This window comes from Oncorhynchus mykiss, chromosome 12, assembly GCF_057628025.1.
Source record: "Oncorhynchus mykiss isolate SJ-2025 chromosome 12, ASM5762802v1, whole genome shotgun sequence".
Taxonomy (NCBI): domain Eukaryota; kingdom Metazoa; phylum Chordata; class Actinopteri; order Salmoniformes; family Salmonidae; genus Oncorhynchus; species Oncorhynchus mykiss.
The window spans coordinates 91,534,046-91,545,222 of record NC_143033.1 but is presented as its reverse complement, the minus strand read 5'-3'; the positions used below and the strand labels follow the sequence as shown (position 1 = coordinate 91,545,222).

Below are 11,177 nucleotides of genomic sequence, written 5' to 3'. Positions count from 1 at the left end.
TTCACTATACAAACATATTACATGTTATGTAAAGATCTATTTAACATTTTTGTTCTACTCAACCATCAATCCTCTCAGACAAGCTATAGAAGTAAATGTGCATTTATTTCCATATTTAACATTTCATTCAAATACACTAAGCATGATCATCAATATGAAGTAAAAATATTACATTTTGTAAAATGTACAGTTATGGACAGAATGGATTTTCCTGTTTGTCTCAAGGTGCGATGTAATTTTAGGAAGTGTCTGGCGCTAATAGTGGAATAGTATTACTTACCTGCCAGTGGCAGCTTGTCAAAATGGGAAAGCTCTTCTGACATTTCTACACTTCAAAAACAAGCACTGAAGTGTACCATCTACATTTTGAAATATATTTTTAAAGCTGGTGGACCAAATATTTCAAACTGAAATTGAGCGAACAGTAATATTTTAGCAACTAGAATTAGTGCTTTCCACTAGAGGGTAGTCATAACAGCTTTCCCATTCAGACAGGAACTCCACAGCAATCAAAACGCTAGCAGGGTAGTCACCGTTAGATATCATTCCACTGTTAAAGCAGATACGGACATTTTCTGAAATTACAATTCAATCTTGTGTAGCACCTTTAATTTAACCGTTGTCACTTACCGTGATATGTTACTCTTTAACCGACAACCTCATACCTAGGACTTGATTACATCATTCCCCATGTACAGATCAAATTAAACATTTATATACATCAGTACAGTTCAACATTAAGTTAGCCTTCTCAAATGTGCAAGATTAAGCAAATGTATATACTGTAGAATAAAACAGGATTTCCTTAAATAAAATACAGTTGAAGTTTAACTGAGAACACAGGCTGCTGGTAGTAAAGAGGTTAACCTTGTCTAGAACACTGGAGGAGAAAAGGTTTGTATCTGAAGACTTAAATCAGGAGAAACCTTGACAAGTCACTAAACCAAGAGCTATACATCTCATCTGTGTAGAACCCATTGAGTCTGGAAGAAGGGTTTGACCTACAGGAACAAAGACCACCTTGCTGATCCAGCTAAATAATTGTTTATATACACATCATACCGGAGACAGTCCGTTGAGTGGTGCTATGGCAACAATCCTTAAGGTAATCTTTACCTTGGCTGTGTCACATGCAGTAGTTAGTGAGAATAACCCGTGTAGAATTGGTTTGACATAGTAAACCGAACAGGCATGTCTGTCTTGGTTGAGTTAATGTAAGATCCCTGTACAGTACCGGAGAAATGATCTGCATCCCAAATAGCACCCTATTGCCGTTTGGGACACTGGCTGCTCCTATTAAACTCAGACCCACAAAATGAATCAAAAAGGTACTCATTGCACATTTGTTTCACAAAACATCGACAATTCCAACCAACTTCTTACTCCTGTGTCTCCTGATGCAAACTCAGTCACTAGGCTTGTGTCAGGACAAAATGTATTGCCTTCTTAATCATGTGATTCTTGGAGAGGATATTTTTGTCTACAGCGTAATCAGTATGAAATAGGCACTACGAAAAGACCCATTGACTGGTGAAGAATCTGAACAAACCTTGAAGTCCCATACTGTTAATTCAAACCATGACAATGTTCCCTTATCCAATTCTTCTACTGATGGTGTTTAACTGAATGAACTAATGCTGTCAGACCTCTCCTGTTCCTATAGCAACCAAGCAGGGGCTCATGGACGGTGAATGAGTCAATCACCAAAACTTGGTTCCTTAAATTCCTAATACACCTCTTCCAGTCTTGATCATCTCCAGACCTGACAAATACCTTTCCAAAAGGCAACTCCTGTAATAATCGTACAATATAGCAAAGGTGCTAATGAGCAGTGTTACACCCAAGGGCCTTGCTGTTTTAGTTCTCCTGATCCAAAGAGCTCATTATTCCTATTTGATTGCAGACACAGGGTTCAATCAGGGCTTCAAAATAAAAGTATTTTTGGGGTGAAACAGAATCCCCTCAGGAGAGGAGGACATTAACCAAACACTTGGAATGCGCTCGACAAGTCTCAAAGCAAACAAAGTTAGGTCAGTTTTGTCTGTTCTTCCTGCTGCATTGCACTGGGGGGGGGGGGGGGGGGGGGGGGAGAAAGAGAAGAGAACAAGGCTAAGAGGCTTTTGGTGGAAGGAAGGGGATTTTGTTGAGGGCGTTGTTGGCTGTTGTAGCCTCTGGCTCAGTCTGTTTCAAGTTCTCTTCATGGCCACCTCTTGGGGCGGGGGTGTAGTTCTGCCTGAGAAGAGAAGCATCCACGGCCTTCATAACACAGTGTCATCATCCGTCCGTCTTTAGCCTGCATGTTGAGCTCTCCTACATTCACCTGACGTTGTGGGGGGAAACAGTCCCTTCCACATGCACCTTAGTCTTTATCTCCTTCTTCACTGCTTCCTGAGGGAGGGGGGCATAAATACAGAGTTAGAGAGGGTAGATCATAGAGATCCTATTCAATTACTATGTACGAGGTAGATAAAGCACATGCCTGTCTGTTTTCTGTAGTTTGTTTGTGTTGGTGCACTCCCACTTGCCTCCTTGTTCGGTGTCTGAGTCAGTGAGGTGTGTGAGGGAGAAGCTGGCGATGCTGGCCGGGGAGATGGAGAAGCGGGAGTAGTTGGAGTTAGAGCTACTCCAGCTGGGCTCCGGGGCACAGCCCCCGGGAGGGGAAAAGTAGTGAGAGGCCGTAGACGAAGGGGATATGGTCTTAGACACGGCCAGGTCCGAAGCTGCCTTGGAGAGGAACACCGAGGGCTCTGGGGACGAGAAGTCGTCATCCCATTCAAACCCACCACCTGAGTGGAGAGACACCTGTTTATAACCTTGATTTGGTACAATTAAAAAGAGGCAATATGGAACATTTGCCACTCATGAGCCAAAAGAGTCCCCCCCTTAAATTACCAAAATGTACATTAAAAAAATTAGCAAATGTTAAAACTATAAACATCTGCATTTGTATTACATTGTCAGGTAGGTTTCATGGAGCCCTTTAGGTTCTTCCTTGATAATGCTGATGGACGTTGGCTGTATCGTGATGACTTACCTTCTTCATCTGTGGAGCTCTCTGTGGAGTTGGTGAACCTATTCAGGTAGCTGGCTGTGGGCACAGGGCTGCTGAACTCTGACACCTGGCTGTTGGAACCTGACGAATGGTCTCCCAGCTCCTTGGTGGGGGTCTCCTACAGATGGGGAGACCAATAAGTGCAATGGTTAAAGTACTCAGTCTCATAACATTTAGACTAGGTCTAGATTGCACAGAGAGAACCTGTGAATTGTACAACAAAAAAGAACTTCAATATCACATGACATTCAAACCATTTCTAATGCATAGCCATAATATTTGTATCCTTGAGTTGTTTTGATGTAGAGTGGGGAGAACAAGTATTTGATATACTGCCGATTTTGCAGAAGAAAATCACATTGTATGATTTTAAGTAATTAATTTGCATTTTATACATTAGAAAAGCAGAACTTAATATTTGGTACAGAAACCTTTGTTTGCAATTACAGAGATCATACGTTTCCTGTAGTTCTTGACCAGGTTTGCACACACTGCAGCAGGGATTTTGGCCCACTCCTCCATACAAACCTTCTCCAGATCCTTCAGGTTTTGGGGCTGTCGCTGGGCAATAAGGACTTTCAGCTCCCTCCAAAGATTTTATATTGGGATCAGGTCTGGAGACTGGCTAGGCCATTCCAGGACCTTGAGATGCTTCTTACGGAGCCACTCCTTAGTTGCCCTGGCTGTGCGTTTCGGGTTGTTGTCATGCTGGAAGACGCAGCCATGACCCATCTTCAATGCTCTTACTGAGGGAAGGAGGTTGTTGGCCAAGATCTCGCAATACATGGCCCCATCCATCCTCCCCTCAATACAGTGCAGTCATCCTGTCCCCTTTGCAGAAAAGCCTCCTCAAAGAATGATGTTTCCACCTCCATGCTTCACGGTTGGGATGGTGTTCTTAGGGTTGTACTCATCCTTCTTCCTCAAAACACAGCGAGTGGAGTTTAAAAAGCTCTATTTTTGTCTCATCAGACCACATGACCTTCTCCCATTCCTCCTCTGGATCATCCAGATGGTCATTGGCAAACTTCAGACGGGCCTGGACATGCGCTGGCTTGAGCAGGGGAACTTTGTGTGTGCTGCAGGATTTTAATCCATGACGGCGTAGTGTGTTACTAATGGTTTTCTTTGAGACTGTGGTCTCAGCTCTCTTCAGGTCATTGACCAGGTCCTGCCGTGTAGTTCTGGGCTGATCCCTCACCTTCCTCATGATCATTGATGCCCCACGAGGTGAGATCTTGCATGGAGACCCAGACCAAGGGTGATTGACCGTCATCTAGCCAAGGCTAGCTTTTTCAAGCAGAAATTTGCTTCCTGCAACACTAACTCAAAAAAGTTCTGGGACACTGTAAAGTCCATGGAGAATAAGAACCCCTCCTCCCAGCTGCCCATTGCACTGAAGATAGGAAACACTGTCACCACTGATAAATCCACCATAATTGAGAATTTCAATAAGCATTTTTCTACGGCTGGCCATGCTTTCCACCTGGCTACTCCTACCCCGGTCAACAGCACTGCACCCCCCACAACAACTCGCCCAAGCCTTCCCCATTTCTCCTTCTCCCAAATCTGCTCAGCTGATATTCTGAATGAGCTGCAAAATCTGGACCCCTACAAATCAGCCGGGCTAGACAATCTGGACCCTTTCTTTCTAAAATTATCTGCCAAAATTGTTGCCACCCCTATTACTAGCCTGTTCAACCTCTCTTTCGTGTCGTCTGAGATTCCCAAAGATTGGAAAGCAGCTGCGGTCATCCCCCTCTTCAAAGGGGGTGACACTCTTGACCCAAACTGCTACAGACCTATATCTATCCTACCATGTCTTTCTAAGGTCTTCGAAAGCCAAGTCAACAAACAGATTACCGACCATTTCGAATCTCACCATACCTTCTCTGCTATGCAATCTGGTTTCAGAGCTGGTCATGGGTGCACCTCAGCCACGCTCAAGGTCCTAAATGATATCTTAACCGCCATCGATAAGAAACATTACTGTGCAGCCGTATTCATTGATCTGGCCAAGGCTTTCGACTCTGTCAATCACCACATCCTCATCGGCAGACTCGACAGCCTTGGTTTCTCAAATGATTGCCTCGCCTGGTTCACCAACTACTTCTCTGATAGAGTTCAGTGTGTCAAATCGGAGGGTCTGCTGTCCGGACCTCTGGCAGTCTCTATGGGGGTGCCACAGGGTTCAATTCTTGGACCGACTCTCTTCTCTGTATACATCAATGAGGTCGCTCTTGCTGCTGGTGAGTCTCTGATCCACCTCTACGCAGACGACACCATTCTGTATACTTCCGGCCCTTCTTTGGACACTGTGTTAACAACCCTCCAGGCAAGCTTCAATGCCATACAACTCTCCTTCCGTGGCCTCCAATTGCTCTTAAATACAAGTAAAACTAAATGCATGCTCTTCAACCGATCGCTACCTGTACCTACCCGCCTGTCCAACATTACTACTCTGGACGGCTCTGACTTAGAATACGTGGACAACTACAAATACTTAGGTGTCTGGTTAGACTGTAAACTCTCCTTCCAGACCCATATCAAACATCTCCAATCCAAAGTTAAATCTAGAATTGGCTTCCTATTTCGCAACAAAGCATCCTTCACTCATGCTGCCAAACATACCCTTGTAAAACTGACCATCCTACCAATCCTCGACTTTGGCGATGTCATTTACAAAATAGCCTCCAATACCCTACTCAACAAATTGGATGCAGTCTATCACAGTGCAATCCGTTTTGTCACCAAAGCCCCATATACTACCCACCATTGCGACCTGTACGCTCTCGTTGGCTGGCCCTCGCTTCATACTCGTCGCCAAACCCACTGGCTCCATGTCATCTACAAGACCCTGCTAGGTAAAGTCCCCTCTTATCTCAGCTCGCTGGTCACCATTGCATCTCCCACCTGTAGCACACGCTCCAGCAGGTATATCTCTCTAGTCACCCCCAAAACCAATTCTTTCTTTGGCCGCCTCTCCTTCCAGTTCTCTGCTGCCAATGACTGGAACGAACTACAAAAATCTCTGAAACTGGAAACACTTATCTCCCTCACTAGCTTTAAGCACCAACTGTCAGAGCAGCTCACAGATTACTGCACCTGTACATAGCCCACCTATAATTTAGCCCAAACAACTACCTCTTTCCCTACTGTATTTAATTTATTTATTTTGCTCCTTTCCACCCCCATTATTTTTATTTCTACTTTGCACATTCTCCCATTGCAAATCTACCATTCCAGTGTTTTACTTGCTATATTGTATTTACTTTGCCACCATGGCCTTTTTGCCTTTACCTCCCTTATCTCACCTCATTTGCTCACATCGTATATAGACTTGTTTATACTGTATTATTGACTGTATGTTTGTTTTACTCCATGTGTAACTCTGTGTCGTTGTATGTGTCGAACTGCTTTGCTTTATCTTGGCCAGGTCGCAATTGTAAATGAGAACTTGTTCTCAACTTGCCTACGTGGTTAAATAAAGGTGAAACTAAAAAAAATTAATTAAAAATCTTGAACTTCTTCCATTTTCTAATAATTGCGCCAACACTTGTTGCCTTCTCACCAAGCTGCTTGCCTATTGTCCTGTAGCCAATCCCTGCCTTGTGCAGGTCTACAATTTTAGCCCCGATGTCCTTACACAACTCTCTGGTCTTGGCCATTGTGGAGAGGTTGGAGTCTGTTTGAGTGTGTGGACAGGTGTCTTTTATACAGGTAACACGTTCAAACAGGTGCAGTTAATACAGGTAATGAGTGGAGAACAGCAGGGATTCTTAAAGAAAAACTAACAGGTCTGTGAGAGCCGGAATTCTTACAGGTTGGTAGGTGATCAAATACTTATGTCATGCAATAAAATGCAAATTAATCACTTAAAAATCATACAATGTGATTTTCTGGATTTTTGTTTTAGATTCCGTCTCTCACAGTTGAAGTGTACCTATGATAAAAATTACAGACCTTTAAGTAGGAAAACCTGCAAAATTGGCAGTGTATCAAATATTTGTTCTCCCCACTGTAAATGTTAGATACAAGTGAAACAATGTCTGTGTGCATGCAAAAGGTGACAAGTGGGTACTTTACCTGGTCGAAAAGGAAAACAGTGACATCGTCGAAGAACGACACAGCTCTACTGGCACTGTCTGAATCACTGCCCCCTGATGGCATGGAGGGTTTGGCACTGGGGGTGGCCTTCAGCAGGCTCTTGAGGTTCCGCGCTCTACTGTCATCCGAGACTATAACGGGAACCGGGTGCACCGTGTCGTCCTCGCTGTCCTCACTGGAGCTGTGCAGCCGGTACGCCCGCATGTCATCATCTGAGTCATCGCTGTTATCGTCCTCTTCGTCTGCCTCCCCGCCATCCTCCTGCCCATCAGAGCCGTCCCGCCTGCCCAGGTACCTCCCCTCCATGTCGGGCTCCTTCAACTTGGGGGTGATCTCGCTGGCGTAGGTCCTGGTTAGTTTAGCGTGGACCGGTATGTTCTCAGGAAAAGGTTTTGCTGAGGTAGCAACAGCAGGCAATGGATGCTTTTCCAGGACCTCGGTGGAGGTTCCGCTGGACTCGGAGTGACTGTGAGTCCTGAAGTCAGGGAAGAACTCCAGTGTCCCGGTTTCGTCCACACTGCCGTCGATGGACACAGGTGACGTCTTCTCCCAGTCCTCCTCTGTGGTGAGGATCAGCACAGGGAGACTGGTCCCTTCCAGGGGCTGAGGCTCGGTCTTCTCCACTCCGATATCAACCAGAGCTTCTCGAGCAATGGGAGACTGTGACCCAGCAGAAGACTCTACATGCTCCTCCTCTGTGACTTCAGGAAGAACAGATTGACCTCCAGAAACACAGCCACTGATGTCCACAGTTGGCGAGATGGCTTCTTCAAACTTCTTCTCGGGCTCGGACTCGTTGTCAGAGAAGTAAGCAGAGTCTCTGTAGCTGCCTCCCGTGAAAGATTCCTCGCCATGGGCGATGGACTCTGCCTGCTGGTCCTCACCGTCCTGAGCATCCATCACACTCTCCACCTCCGAGACGATGATTTCAGGGGGAACCAGCATGGTAGCCACTGCTGGCTCCTCCTCCTCTTCCTCTGCCAAACTCAGACCGTTTTCCTCTGAGAAGTGGTCTTTGATGATGGGCTGAGAGTTCCACTCTGGAGACTCCAGGTTCTCTGTCTCGTAGCCGCTGTCGGCTGTTTTGTACGGGGGCTGGAGCTTGTCAGGGGCTGCCGGGGTGTTTAGCTCTTCGACAGACTCCTCCAGCATGTGGCTGTTGTCCAGGGAGTCTGGTGTCTCGGCTGAGTTCTCCACAGTGGGCAGAGTGGTGGAAACACTGTCCTCCAGTAGGCTGTCCTGGCTGATCTGGTCCATGGAAGGACCAGAGACCAGCAGAGAGGACCTGTCGTGCTCGTTGTCATGTTCATGCTCAGAGAGGACGGTGTCCATTTCTGCCTCTGTATCATCTTCAACCAGGTCGCTCAGCAGATCATCACTGGTAAAGCCTTCACTGGTCAGGCCATTGTCGACAGCAATCTCACTGACATAGACTGGGGGAGAGTTTAGCGGGTCATCTGTTGGCTCTTTGATTCCTATGGATTCAACACAGTCATCCTCTGAGGCTCTGAGGCGGTCTTCAAGGCTGAGGTTTTTGGCATCCATGCACAGGGGGTCTGTAGTGGCACTTTCAGAGAGGAGTGTGGGAGACTGGTGGATATTTGCTGAACTAATAACAGGGACCTCAGCCCTCTCAGAGGTAGAGTCAAAAGCAGAGTCCATCATATTAGAGGACTGCTGCAGCAGTTCTCTAATTGGCAGCTGGTTGCTACAGATGTCCTCTGTTACCAGTGTATTTGAAGGCACCAGTGTTTTAGGGTCTGCTAGAGGTTGCAGGAAATCCACAAAACTGGGACTCATAAAGTCAAAAAGTTCCTCCTCTGCTGGGGACATGTTGCTCTCCACAGGTTTTATGGGGATCTCTGCTACATTTATGCCATCTATGGTCTCATCATCATCATCCCAAGAGTTCATTCTGAAACTGTGCTCGGGGATGTGGGTCAGACCAGGTTGAAGGAAGTCCAGTTGTTGACTCTCACTACTTTTCCCTGATAAACCAGAGCCCTCCTTCATCAGGCTCTTCTCTTTGAGGAACATGAAGTTGTCCGCTAGTTTCTCAGTATTCAGTAGCCTCATCACATCCGGGGTTCCCTCCCCCTCTGCCTCCTCTAAAGAGTCCTGGAGGATGACCTCTGAATGGCGCTCCCCTAAAAAAGAATTCCGAAAGCACTTTTCTGTTCCCTGGGCCTGCCCCTCTACAGATTCCACTCTCTGAAAACCATTTCCGTTGAGTTCTGGAAGCTCCATGAAGCCCCTGTTCCAGGATTGGGAGTCCTGTCTGGAGTCTCCTTCGCTGAAGATGTTGGTGTGGTAGGGGCTGTCATGCTCACTGGACGACCAGATGTGGCTGTCCTGGAGGTACGAGTCCTTAGAGTCTATGCTGTGGTGGAAGAAGTCTGCATCGGTGCTGGACTCATCCAAGCGGACGTCTTGGAGGGTGACAAATTTCTGCCTGTCTGAAACTGTGTCTACCTCCGGACCCCTGTTCTCCTCCACGGTGCTCTCCCCCTGCTCCTCCAACTGGATGTAGTACTCGTTTCCATTGGCTGGTTTGTGAGCGTCAAACACGGGAAGGATCCCGGGAATTGCCGAATGGGTGTTCCTGCTGTCGGAGCCCCCCGTCCTGGGGGCTGCGGGGTCTGGAAAGTGGGCCTGAATGTCCTCGCTGGGCACGGGGAAGAACATGCTGTGATAGTTGAGCGTGGTGTCCATGGCCGAGCGTCCATGGCCACTGCTGCTGTCGTAATGGTCGTGCTTGGCCGCTTCCCACACGTACTCGAAGCTCAGGCCACGGCTGGTCTCCGTGACGGTGAGCACCTCGTCCACCTCGGCCCGCAGGGCGTCATCTGCGAACTGCTCCAGAATGGGGTAGGAGGAGTGGCTGACGGTGGTCTGGCGAGTGACAGGGTTGGGCTTGAGGGAGTCCCAGCGCTGCTGGAAGTCGTCCTCCACATCCTTCTGGCCCTGCATACGCAGGTAGGTGAGCAGCCGGTGGATCTCCTCGGCCGTGGCCCGCTTGTCTGGAGTCAGCCAGCAGAACTGTAGCACTTCATACCTGCACAGGGGAGAGAGTTGAGGTATTACCTTTATGGCATGAGCCGAGGCTTTTTAAATACAGTTTGACTTCATAGCAGAACATATCGTTTCAATGTCAAGTATGCAATTCATACACTTCTCTTTATGGTAAAGTATTTAAGTTTTGTAACAATTCAGGAGACACTCCATAAATAACATGTAGTCCAGCTAGATTCAGTTGGTGTCATGTGTAGTATGGTTGGAGAGAGCGGGACTGACCATCTGTCAGAGTAGGGCAGCTCCAGCTGTGGTTTCAACAGTTTGATCTGCTGTTCCCTGATGACGTGGTTCAGGACCTCGCGGTCAGATAGGTGAGGGTAGGGCTGGGCTGCGTTCTCAAACAGCTCCCACAGAGTCACCCCCAAGGCCCTGCAAACACAGGGATCAGAGAAACACTTATGACTGGTGGAGGGATAATTACAACTCACAACCTACTGTACCCATGTGCATGGTGGCAACATGGGTCTGTGGTTAAATGCTCAATGAGATGGGGGGGGGGGGGGGGGGGGGGGGGGGTATTTTCATATTGCAGTGTAATAACCATATTCACATCACAATTAATAATGTTCTTAATAAAAATTATCAAAAACAGGTCCCAAAACACAAGTATTCCTCGAAGCGAAAGATTACACCGAGTTGCCCCCCACGTTTTATACTCATAACGGCCTCAATTTGTCGGGGCATGGATTCGACAAGTTATCAAAAGGGTTCCACAGTAATGCTGGCCCATGTTGGCTGCATGTCCTTTGGGTGGTAGACCATTCATTATACCCTGATTCTACCGCTTGTCCGTCAAAGTTGGACATGACATTTTTACATCTGAGCTCCTAGAGTGTGCGGCTCTCCTTTATTTTTTGGGTGTTCCACTCCGATAGCCAGGTGTGCGTTTCTTTCGCCTCTAGACCATTCTTGATACACACAGGAAACTTGTGTGCGTGAAAAA

The 11,177-nt window shown here is 47.0% G+C and overlaps 1 protein-coding gene across 4 annotated transcripts in view; it reads right to left on the bottom strand.

Moving 5' to 3' along the window:
* Nucleotides 1–86: 86 nt before the first annotated feature.
* The window catches only part of LOC110539040 (serine/threonine-protein kinase LMTK2), a 54,529-nt gene continuing 43,438 nt past the window's right edge, over nt 87–11,177 (bottom strand). Inside the window, exons 10-15 of one of the 4 annotated variants that reach the window (XM_090194042.1) lie at nt 10,454–10,603; nt 7,139–10,214; nt 3,035–3,170; nt 2,522–2,786; nt 2,353–2,384; nt 2,188–2,320 (exon numbers count right to left, since the gene is read on the bottom strand). In XM_090194042.1, coding sequence (XP_090050168.1) covers nt 2,360–2,384; nt 2,522–2,786; nt 3,035–3,170; nt 7,139–10,214; nt 10,454–10,603 — 3,652 coding nt within the window. In that variant the 3' untranslated portion in view covers nt 2,188–2,320; nt 2,353–2,359. Of the gene's footprint in view, nt 2,385–2,475; nt 2,787–3,034; nt 3,171–7,138; nt 10,215–10,453; nt 10,604–11,177 lie in introns of all 4 variants that reach the window. The other 3 variants (XM_090194040.1, XM_090194041.1, XM_090194039.1) reach the window with 3 other exon arrangements.